We start from the raw sequence: 16,537 nt of genomic DNA on the forward strand, positions 1-16,537 counted from the left end.
TATTTTTTTTTTTTTTTTTTTTTTTTTTTTTGGTTTTTTCAAACCGTTTGATGCTCAGGGGTTACTCCTGTCTAAGTGCTCAGAAATTGCCCCTGGCTTGGGGGGACCATATGGGACACCAGGGGATCGAACCGCTGTCTCGGTCCTTCCTTGGCTAGTGCTTGCAAGGCAGACACCTTACCTCTAGCGCCATCTCACTGGCCCCCAGTAATATATTTTTAAGATTATGGGAAGTTTTGTAAACTTGAATTACTTTGCAAGGGCCACATGTGGTGCTTAGAGCATGTTCCTAACTCTGTTCAGGAATGACCCCTGACTGTTTAGGAGACCATATGTGATGCCAGGAATCAATAGTAGATGGGTCACATACATAGCTAGGACCTTAACCCATCTCATGCCCTTAAACTTGAATTTTATTTTTTTTTTGTTTTGTTTTTGGGCCACACCCAGTGACGCTCAGGGGTTACTCCTGGCTATGCGCTCAGAAGTCGCTCCTGGCTTGGGGACCATATGGGACACCGGGGGATTGAACCGTGGTCCGTCCTAGGCTAATGCTGGCAAGGCAGACACCTAACCTCTAGCGCCACCGCACTGGCCCCTAAACTTGAATTTTTAACAACTTAATAATTTGCATTATTTGACAAGTCATTGACTTTAATTAATAGGTAACTATATTAAATCACAAAGAACTTCAGAATATAATTTTTTTTCACTTTGTTGTTCATCTTGGTCTTTTAGCATGGTTTTATGTATCTTGGTTTTTTGGTTTTGGGGTCACATCTGGCAATGTTTAGGGCGTACTTACTGCAAGCTCCATGTTCAGGGATCACTTTCTCGTGGTGTTCCAGAGATGGAAAGTGATGCTGGGGATCAAATCCAAGTTGGTCATGTGCAAAGCACACTCCATACCCACTGTACTATCTCCTCAGCCCTTGGTAGTCATGATCTTATATTTAATTATTATTTTAATCTCTCAACTGAGACTAAGACATCTTTGAAAAAATGACTCTATTTAGCAAGTACTTACCAGCTTTTGTCTGGCTTTTTTGTTCTGGCTTAGAGATAAGATGAATCCTTTTTGGAGTGCTTGATAAAGTAAGAGGCACAAACTAAAGAGATTAGACGTATTTCTAGATAAGTGCACTTTCCTGTCTCAGTGTGCTATTAAATTATCTTTCCTATTTCTCTCTTTTATTCTAGGTACTCTGTGTGGGGACCCGCTGTATTTACATGGACAGTGCAAATGAACCACATAATGTAATAATCTTGAAGCACTTTACGGAGAAAAACAGGGCTGTAATCGTCGATGTCAAAACTCGGAAAAGGAAAACAGGTTCCTTGCATAATTATTTTTTCTAAGAATAGGAAGAATATATATAATCTCTAAATTGCATACTCTAAAATTTAATAAAGATGCTTGGTTCTTGCTCCATTGTGATTAAAGTTATAACTCCTTGAACTGCTTTTTCTTCCTATCTGAAGTTATAGAGTTGACTTAGGATAATTTTAAAAGAATTTGGCATGTGGTTAATTTTTCTGGTGCTTAGATTGATCTCAACATTTAATCTCCCCCCATTGCTGGAGTAATTTGTGTTTTAATCCCCTTCTCTTTTGGTTGTTGTTTCTCCTGTTTTATTTGCAATGATTTGGGATTGCACACGCTGGTTGTGTGTGCTTGTTGAGGGTTGTACATTTTGCTGTGTATCCAGGGATCCCAAATAGCCGTTTTTTTTAACCACTGGGATTCTACTTGAGCATGTGGAGTTGAGATGAACTCACAGCTTCACACTTGCAAGACAGGCACTCTTCTACTCAGCTGTCCTGTACCCCCAACATTTGTTTCGTAATGGGAAGTTTAACTGTTTTGTAGAATTAGGTGGTTACATGCATTTAAAATAACATCAGCAGTTGTATTTGTATGCATGACATTTTTCATTTTGTTTTGTCAGTGGAACACTGACAGTACACTGTTTGTGCCCTTTTGACTTAGTTTACCAACTCCAAACTCTGCAAGCACCTTAAATTAAGCTTTGTTCTATTATCTGTTGGTTAAAAAATATTCCTAGGGGCCGGAGAGATGGCGCTAGAGGTAAGGAATCTGCCTTACAAACGCTAGTCTAGGACAGACTGCAATTCGATCCCTCAGCGTCCCATATGGTTCCTCCAATCCAGGAGCAATTTCTGAGTGCATAGCCAGGAGTAACCCCGGGGCGTCAAATGGGTGTGCCCCCCTAAAAAAATTTTTTTTAAAGTATTCCTAGTTCTGTGTAAAGCCCCAACATTACTCTGCCTATTGATGCTTTATAGCTCCCTCCCACACTTCTGTAGATCGACACTCAGTAAAAGACTTGTGTAACTATTTAGAGAGGACATCATTATCTCTCTGCTTCTTTGTTGTATTCTGTCCCATAAATTGTCCCTGGATTTCCCAAATCCATTGAAACTCCTGGAATCTGCTTGGATTTTTGCTTCCTGATCTGCAGCCTTCCAAATAATTGCTTTTGGACCTGGTTTGTGGCCCTTCCCTCAGGTATCACATTCCTGCACTGACTATTGCCCAGCATTGCAAACCACTTCATATGTTTTTTCATTGTTCTGGTTGTTTAAGGTAGGAAAGAAAATCTCATTTCTCTTAGTCTTGTAAGTGAAAATTTTCAAGTGTATTATGTTTCACAATTGCCTTTAATACTAATGGAGAGTCTGCTTGTACACAGTAATTGGACTGTTAATGCCTCTCTCAATTACTTAATGGATACATGACTCAGTATTATTTTATTTGGGGAGGAGAATCCTGGGCCACACCTGGCAGTGCTCATGGAAATTCCTGGCTCTCTGCTTAGGGAAATGTGTGCCAGGATTTGAACCCAGGGGAGGTGTAGAATGGAAGGCAAGTATCTTAATCCCTGAACTACCTTTATGACCTCAGTAACTTAGCATTATTTTTGTGCTTTTGTGCACAAAAATTTATATAAATGGCAAAGATTGAAGCCAGGGGCATTTGTTTTTTTGGTTTTTTTTTTTGGGGGGGGGAGGGATTTGTAATCCTTACATCAGTAAGAAACAATTTCGGGGAAGTATTTCGCTGTCAAAAAGCATTAACCAGAGTTTTGGTTTTTTGTTTTTTGTTTTTTTTTCTTTTTTTCCCTTCCTAATCATGGTTGTTGGCAACAACTTTTAGTGAAGGATTACCAGCTGATTCAAAAAAGAGGACAGGAATGTGGTGACTCTCAGGCCCAGTTGAGCAAGTACTCCCAGCATTTTGCCTTTATCGCCAGTCATCTTCTACAAACCAGCATAGACAGCCATTGTCCTGAAGCTGTGGAAGCAACTTGGGTTCTGTCCCTGGCCCTCAAAGGATTATATAAAACACTAAAGGTAATGGTGAACATCTTCATTTACCATTGAATTTTAGTTGGTTTTTTTTTTTTTTTTTTTTGGTTTTGGTTTTTGGGCCACACCTGGTGGCACTCAGGGGTTATTCCTGGCTCTGTGCTCAGAAATCACTCCTGAGAAATCCCCTGAGCCTTCAGAGGATCGAACCCGGGTCTGTCCAGGGTTAGTCGCATGCAAGGCAAAAACTCCTTACCACTGTGCTATCACTTCAGTCCCTTCTAATGAATTTAATTGTGATTAAATATCCTCAAGGAATTAACTAGGCTTTTATTTTATGAATGGCTAACCAAGGAATCTTACTTTTATAAATACTTAGAACCTTGCACAAGCTGACTTCAAGGGAGAAACAAAAATGTTCCCAGTAGTTCTGTTTTTTAAGTACTGTTTCATGGAACTAGGTACTACTATCTTTAAGGTAGCATTCATCACCGATTTTATACCTGCAAGCTGGTACCTATCTGCATATTAGTCCACGGACTGGCATTTAGAATCACTGGAGTAGTCAGTGGGTTTCCAACATTTTTTTACTAGCACCAGTCCACAGACAAAAAATTAAATCACTGCTCTGAAAGGCACATAATTTTAGAAGATTTGAAGGAAAATGGACCAAAACATTTCTCACTTCCTTCTGAATCACAGTTTTCCTCTGACTCATCATAAGAGCACACAAAGGAAAGAAAAGAGGGGCAAGTCTCCTCTGAGAACTTTGAATAATGGTTTGGAAGTTGGAATGACCAGGGATAGACAAGCTGAAGAGTGAGCATTATTAGCATGAAATCTTGACTCTTGGGTACATGATTCTTTTACTACTTGAGGGGCACTATTGTGTAAGAAGGGATTTGGAAATGATCTTCCTAAAAGAAAAGAATTAACCATAAATGAAGAATTTCATTCAGAAAGTTAGTGAATCCCAATACATATGGCAACACTGAAAAGGAGGTCATAGGAGGACTCAGGCCCCCAAAGATCCTGAACTAGAAAGCATGTCAACTCTGGTTCACACATTTGCACACAAATCATGGGGTTTATTGCAATCTACGATTGATTTTGGTCATTTGTGTTACAGTAGGATAGAAAAAAAATGAAGTCTCTAAGAACAGGGCCCATTTCTGTCTTTGATGTCTTGTTTGGCAAATATTTGCTGAGCACCTAGTGCCAGATAGAACTGAATTGAATGTTGGATTTCAAAAGGGGAAGGATTTGCTCTCCTAAAACAGTCCAAATTGTAAGAAACCTATAAGGAAAACTACCATGTGCCCCAAAAAAATATTTCTAAGAAGGTGAAAACTGAGGTAGTAGATAAGGAGTTAGCTTTTAGGAAACTAAGTAGAGCATTTCTCTACAACAAAAAGAGGGAAGTGAGACAAGAGAAGCAGACTGAGGACCATATCAGCTATGATTAGTGGGGTTGAGCTTGCCAGTCACTGATCAGTAGTTGAGACCCTTTTGGAAGGCTGAAAGCTTCTTAGCTGGATTGAGAGTGCAGAGAGTAAAGTACCACTTTGACTAGAGCCAACCCTGATTTCCCTGGCACCCCATAATATCCTCTGAGCCCTCCCAAGAATGACCCCTGAGCACAGAGCCCAGGAGTAAGCCATGAGCATAGACAAAACAAAGCAAACAAACAAAACCTCAGTTTTGTTTTTGGAGGGCATGTGTGGCTTTTCTGGCAATTCTTGGGGGAACTTAGAGGCCTCTGCTAGCAGTGCTAGAAAGCAGCAGGTGAGGTCTTTGCCAGCATGGATAGGTAAGAGGAGGAGACATGGCTGGAAAAGCTAAGACGCAGGGCAAGCTAAGGATAGCATGCATAAATGGTTGAGATTGACCACACATGTGGTGGATAGGGTATGAATTAAGCTGATACTTCCTGGAAAAAAAAAGAAAAGAAAACAAAGCAGCAGGTGAGGGGAACATGCTAAGGACTCAAGGCCTCTCACATACATAGTTTGTTTTTGTCATTTGACCCACATCCCCAGATCCCAAAAAATTAATTGTTATTGTAGGACTCAACAGGTAAAATACACTATACTTCAGAAATAATTGGCTGATTGAAGGAATTACAGAAGGCAGAACAGACCTAGACTAGACTAGGTTCAGAGTTTTATCTTCCAATCAACTCTGGAATTCTCACCAGAAGTTAAGTTTGGGCTCAGGCTGAGCTCTGAAAGAGGCTTGTGACACATATATTCTTCATTCTGAGGCAATGACAAGTCCTTCTTTTTCTGTTTGTCAGGTTCAAGGTTTTGAAGAGACCCATGCTACCTTCCTTCAAACTGATTTGCTAAAGCTCTTAGTGAAAAAGTGCAGCAAAGGAACTGGCTTCAGTAAAAACATGGCTCCTCGTGACCTGGAAGTAAGCCACTGCTGTCTGTGCAGCTGTTAAAGCTGTGTACTCTCTCTGCCTTTCCTTCCAGAAATTGGGATATTTTGATGCCTTTGTTTTCATGTCAGGGAAAATTAATTTGATGTGAGAACATTATGTAGGGAACTTGTCCACATGGAGTTCATTTCCTAGCACCCCATATGGATCCCCAGCTCCATCAGGAGTCATCCCGAGCACAGCTGGCTATGATCCAAAAGCCCACCCAAAAATCATAAAATAAAAGCATTGGAAGGAACCATTGCATCATGGTCAAGTGTGCTTTGGAATTATTTCCCTACAAAGTTCCTTTGAGCTAAAATCATGTTCTAAATTTGTCCTGACTTACGCTTATTTTATGTAGCTTTTTGTTGATAATTCTCATTTTATTACTGTTTCCCTAGGCCCTTACATTTCTCATGGTAGATTAATTGTGGTTTCCTGTGGTTTCTGTGCCAAGTGCCAGCTTCAAGTCCAAGAAAGGTTACTACTATATTGGAGGTGGTGAGCCAGCCATTCTTAGCCACAGAGAGACCTCAGTTAAAAATGTCTAGCATTTGCCACAAGAAGCTTTGGTTAAGTTTAAGGAAAATAAGCTAAAACATGAATGGATGACCTAAAGAATATTTGAGATATTTCTCTTTAGGAAATATTTATTTATTTATTTTTAGTTTTGGTGGGCCTCCAAGTAGTTCTCCTATAAATAAACTCAGCCCACCTGTGTGAACCTGTCACTTCAAATCTCAAGCCCATTCATATGTTACTACTCGGGCCTTATAGTGCTGGGGGCTTGCAAGGTCATCATAGTACTGCATGGGCCACTTGCACTACTGTCCTTGCTAATATTCCAGAAGACATGTGGTGCTGAGAATTGAAATTTGTGTCTTCTGTTCCATGTTACTCCTTTGAGCTCTATTCCTGCTGACATTACATTTCTTTGAAAAAAATAAAAAGTGGGGCCATAGAGGTAACACATCAATAGGGCGTTTGCCTTGCACGCAGCCAATTCAGGATGGAACGTGGTTCGAGTTCCAGCATCCCATATGGTCCCCTGTGCCTGCCAGGAGCGATTTCTGAATGCAGAGCCAGGAGTAACCCTTGAGTGTGTTCCCCCCAAAAAAATACCCTACACATGTCATTCCCTATACACCCACTACCACTAGCATTTTACATATTTCCTTATACTAATTTTTAATTAGAATTCTTATTCTAGGGGCCGGCAAGATAGCATGGAGGTAAGGCGTTTGCCTTTTATGTAGAAGGATGGTGGTTTGAATCCCGGCATCCCACATGGTCCCCCGTGCCTGCCAGGGACGATTTCTGAACGTAGAGCCAGGAGTGAACCCTGAGCGCTGCCGGGTGTGACCCAAACCCCCGCCCCCCAAAATTCTTATTCTAAGGGCTGGAGAGATAGCATGAAGATAGGGTGTTTGCCTTGCATGCAGAAGGACAGTGGTTCGAATTTCTGAGCGTAGAGCCAGGAGTAACCCCTGAGCACTGCTGGGTGTGACCCAATTCCCAGCACCAGCCCCCTCAAAAATGAATTCTTATTCTAGGGGCCAGAGTGGTGGTGCAAGGGGTAAGGCATCTGCCATGCTCACACTAGCCTAGGAGCAGACTGCAGTTCGATCCCCCAGTGTCCTACATGGTCCCCCCAAGCTAGGAGCAATTTCTAAGCGCATAGCCAGGAATACCCCTGAGCATCACCAGGTATGGCCCAAAAACAAAAACAAAAAAAGAATTTTATTCTAATTATAAGATGTAATAATTAAATTTGGATGACCTGAACATTCAAAATAAATTTTTATTTTATGGTGGCTCTTTTCCGGCGGTGCTCAAGGTTTACTCCTGGCTGTCTGCTCAGAAGTAGCTCCTGGCAGGCACAGGGGAACATATGGGACACCGGGATTCGAACCAGCCACCTTAGGTCCTGGATCAGCTGCTTGCAAGGCAAACGCCACTGTGTTATCTCACCGGGCCCGCTATGTTTGGTTTTAGGGGTGTTTTTGGTGTGTGTGTGGGGGGGCTTTTGTTTTGGTTTGGTTTGATTTTTGGTTTTTGAATCACATCCAGCAGCACTCAGGGGTTACTCCTGGCTCTGCGCTCAGAGGTCACTCCTGGCAGGCTCTGGGGACCATATGGAATGCTAGGATTCGAACAGGGGTCCATCCTTTGTTGGCTGTTTGCATAGCAAACACCTAAACACCTACAGCTCTGGCCCAAAAGACTCTCTTGGAAACTTGTTTTTTTTTTGGGGGGGGCGAGGGGACACACTCGATGACGGTCAGGGGTTACTCCTGGCTATGCACTCAGGAATTTCTACAGGCTCGAGGGACCACATAAGACACCAGGGATAGAACCTGTGTCTGTCCTGGGTCAGCTGCGTGCCAGGCAAACGCCCTACCACTCTGCTATCGCTCCGGCCCCTCTGAAAGTAACTATAAAGCTTTTGTAATCTCCATTTTTAATGACCTATTACGGCATAGGTATATTTTAGGTTTTTGTAGTTATTACTATAAAACTATGAATATAACTTTATATTTTACACTAGCTATGTATTTATTTTTTTCTCTTTTGGTTTTTGGGTTTTGTGTTACACTTGGCAGTAGTCGGGTTACTCCTGGCAGGCTCAGGGACCATATGGAATACTGGGAATTGAACCTGGATTGGCCTTGTGCAAGGCAAATGCCCTACCTCTACTATTGCTTGGCTCCCTACCTGTGTATTTCTGAGATGAATAAGTTGGATAAAGGATAGAACCTTTTTTGTTTTTGATTTATTTTGGTATATGAATTAAACTCAGTGCCTCGTTTATGTAAACATTACTTTACCACTAAGTTACATCCCCTGGCCTGGGTATGAACATTTAAAAACAATTTTTCTTGGAAGAGGCCAAACCCAGCCATGTTCAGGTGTTACTCCTGGCTCTGAATTCAGTAATTACTCTTAGCAGTGTTCGGGGAACCATATATGGTGCTGGGGATTGAACCCAGATCAACCACCTTGCCTGCTATACTATATTTCCATCCCTTGAACATTTTCTTAAATAGAAACACTATTTCTGGGGTTGTTAAAGCCTGGTGATCTTCAGGAGTCCACCAGGTACTCACCTGGTAGTATAGGAGGAGGGAGAACATCTGGTATCAGTGATTGGTCTGGACAATACATGAACTCTTATTCTTAGGAAACATATGAGAACTTTGAACATAACTAAAGAAGTACTCTTATCACTGAATTACGTCCCCAGCTCCTGGATATGAATATCTTATTTATTTATTTTTGGTTTTTGGCCATACCCAGCAGCACTCAGGAGTTACTCCTAGCTCTGCATTTAGAAATTGAGCCTGGCAGACTCGGAGGGACCATATGGGATGCCAGGAATCGAACCCAGGTTCATCCCAAGTTGGCTGCGTGCAAGGCAAACACCCTACCACTGTGCTATCTCTCCGGCCCTAAATTTTTAAATTACTTTTGTTGAGTAAATATAGTTGACAATATTGTTTATATCAATGCTGTAGTTATAGTGTTACTCCTTCATACCCACCACCACTCTGCCAATATCTCTCTACCAATGTTCCTAGGTCCTTTAATATTGGTCCCCTCTCCTCTAGATAAGAACATTTATATTTTACAAATTCTTTATAAAAGAATGATGTTAATTTACACTTCAGTGCCAAAGTTAGTACACAAAGGACCTTCATAGTTTTAGATAGCATTTCCTATATTTTAGGTATAATTGAACCTGTTTTCTATTTCTTTACCAATTCTTTTCTTTTTTCTTTTTTCTTTTTTTTTTTTTTTTTTTTTTTTTTTTTGGTTTTTGGGTCACACCCAGAGGTGCGCAGGGGTTACTCCTGGCTGTCTGCTCAGAAATAGCTCCTGGCAGGCACGGAGGACCATATGGGACACCGGGATTCGAACCAACCACCTTTGGTCCTGGATCAGCTGCTTGCAAGGCAAACACCGCTGTGCTATCTCTCCGGGCCCACGAATTCTTTTAGTCAATTCTGAAGTCTTTTAAAAGATTAGGTTAAATATTTTCTACCCTTCAAGAGTAAAGTATAGGGGCCAGAGAGATGCATGGAAGGTAAGGTGTTTGCCTTACATGCAGAAGGACGGTGGTTCGAATTCCGGCATCCCGTATGGTCCCCTGAGCCTGTCAGGAGCAATTTCTGAGCATAGAGCCAGGAGTAACCCCTGAGTGCTGCCCAAGTGTGATCCAAAAAACCAAAAAAAAAAAAAAAAAAAAAAAGAGTAAAGTATAGTCTATGTAGTCTCACCCACTCGTCTTCTTGATTTTTTTTTTATAGATTTTGTCAATCATGCTGTATTCCTCAAAAAAGGAGATCAACACTTTAACAGAGAATGGAGACTTGGAAATGAACGAGCGAACAGACCTAGAGGAGGTAGAACAGTCAACGAGCAACCCCAATGAACCAGAGCAGAAAAAACTAGATCCTCTGGAAAGCTTGGATGAGCCCACCAGGATCTGTTTCTTGGTATGTTCTTGGTTTGGCATGGATATTAAAGAGACTCTAAGGCATAGATTCTCTTTTATTTGAACTGAGTTTTAGCCTCCACATGAAAATGCTTCATTTTGATGTCCTGAGAATTTACTTCCTAAACACTCAATCTGTAGGCAAATTAATCCATAAGATTGGAAAAATCTATTTAAAATTCTTAATCTTTTGGAGGGGATCAATAGACCTAAAAGCCTTAGATCTTTAGGCTTGACAGGCTTGAGGGGATCATATGGGATGCCATGGATCAAAACCAGGTTGGCCACATGCAAGGCAAGTGCCCCTACCTGCTATACCTACCTACTCTGACCCCACTTTATTATTTTGGAGGGAGGAGGGATGTTTTCATGTTTTCCTTTGAATTTATAATTATGCTACTATTTTACAGTTCCTGTTTTAGGACTTTATATACATTTTCACAGTACTTTCACATATTTTCTTTTCATGTAATTATATTTTATAACTTTAGCAAATAAACATAACACTTTTGAATTCAGATTATCAATAAATGTCAAAGTATTTTAAACTTGCTACTTCCTTCTTGTGGCCTTCAGATGGCTCATGATGCCCTCAATGCCCCTCTGCACATTCTCCGGGCCATATATGAACTGCAAATGAAAAAGACCGATTCCTTCTTTCTGGAGGTTCAGAAGAGGTAAGAGCCCAATAGAAGTAGCTGAAGTTCAATGAGAGAAAAAAGATAGATTTTACCTTCTGTCTTTGGGTCTGGATAAAACACCTTAGGGCCAAGGAACACATGTGGAACTGGTTTTTAGTTTTTCTTAAAGATTATAAAATTTGACTGCTATATTGCATGGATTTTCTTGGAATTGAGTTGTGAATATTTCTTTTCTCTCTTGGATAGGAAAACTGGAGTTAGTTCTTGGAGTTAGTTTTCTTTGCATGCATTTCTAACTACCTGCCACCTGTAATCTCTCCTGACTCCCTATATCCTAGTTTTGATGTTTTATTTTATCATTTTCGAACTTAACTTTTGAAGCTATTGGGTTTTTTGTTGTTTTTGTGTGTGTGTGTGTGTGTGTGTGTGTGTGTGTGTGTGTGTGTGTGTGTGTTGTTTACAAAATAAACTTTGATTAGATTACAGAAAACTTTTAATTTCAGAAAGTTTTTTCTGCTAGTCTCTGCTGGCATGCTTCAAATGCTTTCAGAATCACATGGATCAATGATGGCCAGTTATCATGCTCTATAGTAGTTCCCACAAGTTGTGCCCTACTCAGTATTATTGCTGCTTTAATGATGGACACCAGTTTTGGCCAACATGAACTAGTATTCAATTTCAAATTTCCTGAGCACCAGGCAATTGTGAGGATGACCAGCTTTACCTTGCCTTGCTGGATCATCTTTAGCTTTTGCTTGTAGCCCAGTATGTACTTACAGTTTTTTCATTATCAGCTGGAGCCAGGAGTAGTTGAACTCTAGCAACATTTTTTGTCTTCTTTGTAGCCACCATCTTCCTGCCTTAGGTGCAAGATAATCCCCAAACAAGAGCAGCTACCTAATTTTTGAAATTTTATATCTGTTTCTCATAAGTATTTTTTTTTTGGGGGGGGTCACACAGCGCTCAGGGGTTACTCCTGACTCTATTCTCAGAAATCGTTCCTGGCAGGCTCGAGGGACCTTTTGGGATGCCTGGATTCAAACCACCGTCCTTCTGTATGCAAGGCGAACACCTTACCTCCATGCTATCTCTCTGTCCCCTTCTCATATGTATTTTTAATACATTGCCTTAAATCCTTTAGGAGTAAAAGCTTCAGTTTCCTTCAGTTAGGGTAGAATCTACTACTGTATGGAGCCTAGAATTTTTAAGGAAGGCTTGTTTATTCCTAAGAGAACTGTCAAAATCAGTTCAGGATGGGTGGATAGTTTCCAGATTCCCAAGGGCAGTATTTTCATCTTGGTAGTCATAGTTTATATATGCCTGCTCCTTGTTCCAGTCAAGAGAAAAAGGGTGAAAGAGAGAAAAGAAACATCCTTAAAAAAAATTTACTCTGGGCCTGGAGATATAGTGTGGAGGTAAGGCATTTGCCTTTCATGCAGAAGGATGGTTCGAATCCCGGCATCCCATATGGTCCCCTGAGACTGCCAGGAGCGATTTCTGAATGTAGAGCCAGGAGTAACCCCCTGATGCTGCTGGGTTGTGACTCAAAAAAAAAAAATTAACTCCCTTTAAAATCTTCTTCCCTTCTCCCTCTTCCCTTTGTTATCATTGATGTTATTACTACAGTGCTCATGATTTACACATATGCGTGGTTGTGAAGCTTGCATATTTTTGTTGTGCTCACTGGGAGTTGCACATCAGATTGTGGTGTTTGCACATTCAAATATACTCACTAGAGATTGTAGTTCTCTTGTGCTCTGCTCTTGCTAACGTGATTTGCACTCTTGTTGAGTCATCATCTGTGTTATGGTTATGATCTCACCAGGGGTCATACTTTCTGATTGTGGAGTTTACTAGGGGTCACTCCCCTTTTTGTAGTGCATCACTGCAATATGTCCAGAAATTGCTTTCAGGGCCAAAGAGATAGCACAGCGGTAGAGCGTTTTTCTTGCATACAGCCAACCCAAGACAGACCCCAGTTCAATTCTCAGCATCTCATATGGTCCCCTGAGCCTGCCAGGAGTGATTTCTGAGTACAAAGTAACCCCTGAGTGTAGTCAGATGTGGCCCCAAAACAAACAACAACAACAACAACATCAAAAAACAGAAATTGCTTTCAGCACAGAAAACAGAACTACCAGTACCATACTTGGCATGTGTAGGAAACTAAGGATATGACAAAATCAGGCTCATTCACGGTAGCATGATCATTGATAACATTATGGATTTGAACTTAGTACCATATACTTGCAAGGCAGATATGTTTAATCTAAGCCACTGAAAGAATGCATCCTTAATCAATTGTTGGAGGCACACATTACTCACTTGTTGGCAAGTATCTAGTTGCATTCCTACCTGTAACTGCAGGAGGACTGAGACCCAGGCTATCTTTTGCTAGGTCATTGTGGATATTACTGAAATTTCAGGGAAATTTGTTCTGAGAGGCAGAAGGAGTCCTGAGAGACTTTTTGCATTCCCAGCAAGGGCACATCAGTATGCATGGATAAATAAACACTGTGAATCTAGTTTAAAAATATGAAAAGAGAGCCTGAGTGATGGTACAGGCAGTAAGGCATTTTGTGTGCCTTGCACACACTAACCTAGGACGGACCGAAGTTCGATCCCCCGGTGTCCCATATGGTCCCCCAAGCCAGGAGCGAATTTCTGAGCTCATAGCCAGGAAGTAACCTCTGAGCATCACTGGGTGTGGCCAAAAAAAAAACAAACAAACAAAAAAAGTCACTATATTTGCACAATAACCAGAATACAACTCTACCCATATTTTTGTCATATGTCTTTACAGGGGAAACTTTGCCTTTCTGTAACTTGTATTCCAATTTTATGCTCATTTTCTTCAGATTTGATGGAGATGAGCTCACCACAGATGAGAGGATACAGACTCTGGCTCAGAAGTGGCAGCCTAGTAGGACTCTGAAATTAGAGGAGCAAAGTGCTAAGGTCATGGATACAGACATGATTATCTTACCATGCCTGGTAGGTCTTGTTCACCTTAGAAACAGGGTCTGCTGGGCCCAGAGAGATAGCACAGTGGCCTTTGCCTTGCAAGCAGCCGATCCAGGACCCAAGGTGGTTGGTTCGAATACCAGTATCCCATATGGTCCCCATATGCCTGCCAGGAGCTATTTCTGAGCAGATAAGCCAGGAGTAACCCTGAGCACCGCCGGGTGTGGCCCAAAAACCAAAAAAAAGAAACAGGGTCTGCCCTCAACATCACCTCACTTCTCAGTAAGAAAGCCAGGCCTCTGTAATTGTGGTCTTTGCCTTTGCAGTCCCAGCCTGCACGCTGCAAACCAGGCTACTGCTGAATCAAGCCAGGTGACCCAGAAACTGATCTCCAGCACAGATAGTGAACTGCAGCAGAGCTATGACCAAGCAGCCGACGTAAGCAAGAGTGCTGCCCTCACTGCTCAAGGAGCTTAACTGCAAAGACCAAGAGGGCTGTCCGGACTACCCTTTTCTCCGTGTGAATGAGGCCACAACTGTCCTATATGCCCGCCATGTGCTCGCATCTTTACTAGCTCAGTGGTCCCAATAATGTTCCAAGTGAGCGAGGAAATCCTAGAGCTAAGAGGCCCTGCCCATATGACCTACATTCTGGATATTGTTTATGCAGCTGGAAGAAAAGCATCAGTGGGAGAAGGTAATTAAGTGGGCCACACTGAGCAACTCACCTACTAGATCTTCCTTTTCTACTCCTTCCAACCTTCATGCTACTACTGCCTTCCTGGTCCTGAGGTTCTCTGCAGGGTGTGAGTATGAAAGACAAAGTCTTCAAGAACTGGCCTGGAGCTGAGCTCACAGTCTGGGGAGCATTCTTGGTGCTCAGGGTGTTTGAAATAACAATTCCATAAAACTGCCATTGTACTTCCCCTTGTTTCTTACCAGTCTTACTTTCCTTGCTAGCCTCTTGGCCCTAGAGTTTCACTTAATGGAAATTCCAGTAAGTGGGGGATCAGATTAATTAAGACTTTGAGGGCCGGGAGCAGTGGCGCAAGCAGTAAGGCATCTGACTTGCCTGAGCTAGCCTAGGACAGACCAAGGTTCGATCCCCTGGTGTCCCATATGGTCCTCCAAACCAGGAGCGATTTCTGAGCACACAGCCAGGAGTAATTCCGAGTGTCACCAGTTGTGGCCCAAAAACAAACAAACAAAAAAACAAAACAAATACTTTGATCCCATTGTATAAGAAGTCTTCCAGAGAAGTAACTTATTTTGTAAACCTGTTTATAGAATGTCTTCTCCAGGTCAGGACTCTCCACTGGAATATCAGTGTTGTCTTGTCACCCAGAGAAGGTTTTTATTATCTGTGAAGAAATCAAGCTAAGTTCTCTGTGGCACATTTGTGCCGTTAAGTGCACAAATCTTGAATCACATCTGCTACTCTATTGCTACCCTCTACTTGTACGATGTGCCCTTCATCTCCTTTCACCCTTTTACCCACACATGCTATATAGTATGTGAGAATTTGTTAGTAAATGGCTTTATCCTCTAGTCCCTTACCTTGCTCTCTAGCGCCTTCTAAGTCTCTGTGTCGTTTGATAGCCTCAAGGCCACTTGGAGATGTTGGCAGATTGCTGTAATCGTAGATCTCTTTTAGAAGTGGCCAAAGAAACTATTTCCCCTATTTACCTCTTAAACATATCTTTCTCCCATTCTTGTTCTCTGGGAGTTCCTAGTTTTGATCCTTACTCTTTTGGTCCATTTGTCCCATGGTGCTCTAATTGTTTATTAAAATTGTTTATGACTACGTCCTGTTAGACTCAGAACTCTATAGGGATTGGGGCCATCTCTGATTGGTTCTGTTGGGATTGAACTCCTAACTCTAGTAGTAGAATACTGCTTCCACCTTAAATTAGTATTGCTTTGAAAGTATCACTGTACCCTGATTCATAGCTCATGCCGTTTCATGAGAGGTGGGGTGGGGTCAGGACCCAGAATGATGCTGGCCCCTTTGGGGTGGCTTTTGGTTTGAAAATAGACTTCTTTCCTGCTTGTGTCCTGCCAGATCCTGCAGAAAGTGCTCCGAGGCTGCCAGAGAGAACATGCTGGGGGACCATGGCTCTGGCTGCCTGTCAGTTCATGGAAGAGCCAGGAACGGAGGAGCAAGTGCGGGGAATCAAAACACCCATATAACAACAATACCAAATTTGAGGTATGGTTCCAGGTTGGTCAGACTGCTCAGGGTACGGGGAGGAGAAGCTCAGCAGATTCCACACTAGGTATTCTGACAGTCCTGATGAAGAATTGCTTTCAGGGAAAGCTGCACCTTGCCCTTCCTGAAACCAGGGATGCTCTTTTCTTGGTCATTTCCTGTTCTGATAAGAAAAAACAAGGCACCCTAACCTTGCAGGTAGAGTTACTTTCACCCTATAGTTGGCTTCTGAAGTAGATTGCTCCTTGGCAGCTTCCTGTCTGAATCTAGGTTTTCCCTCCCTTGAAATACACCTCCTGACAACCTTGCCATGCCTTGGAGTCTCTAGCCCCTTTGTTTCCTAAACAGAACTGAAAAATCTCCATCTTTCCCATCCTTATTTTTTGTATCTAGACAGCAAAGGTAAGAAGCTTGGATGAGGCAGGAGCATCTACTTAGAATTTTGTTGTTTCTCAGCTGAGAGTTTGTTTTTG

At 41.9% G+C, this 16,537-nt stretch overlaps 1 protein-coding gene across 1 annotated transcript in view; it reads left to right on the plus strand.

Annotated features, from left to right (window-relative positions):
- The window catches only part of ZZEF1 (zinc finger ZZ-type and EF-hand domain containing 1), a 146,815-nt gene that overhangs the window by 117,568 nt on the left and 12,710 nt on the right, over window positions 1-16,537 (plus strand). Inside the window, 14 exon segments of the mRNA XM_049782650.1 lie at window positions 1,201-1,333; window positions 3,179-3,375; window positions 5,627-5,746; window positions 10,063-10,251; window positions 10,827-10,927; window positions 13,750-13,885; window positions 14,182-14,199; window positions 14,201-14,314; window positions 14,316-14,438; window positions 14,441-14,512; window positions 14,514-14,552; window positions 15,918-15,953; window positions 15,956-16,024; window positions 16,026-16,064. Coding sequence (XP_049638607.1) covers window positions 1,201-1,333; window positions 3,179-3,375; window positions 5,627-5,746; window positions 10,063-10,251; window positions 10,827-10,927; window positions 13,750-13,885; window positions 14,182-14,199; window positions 14,201-14,314; window positions 14,316-14,438; window positions 14,441-14,512; window positions 14,514-14,552; window positions 15,918-15,953; window positions 15,956-16,024; window positions 16,026-16,064 — 1,386 coding nt within the window.

The sequence above is a fragment of the Suncus etruscus genome, chromosome 1, assembly GCF_024139225.1.
Source record: "Suncus etruscus isolate mSunEtr1 chromosome 1, mSunEtr1.pri.cur, whole genome shotgun sequence".
NCBI lineage: Eukaryota > Metazoa > Chordata > Mammalia > Eulipotyphla > Soricidae > Suncus > Suncus etruscus.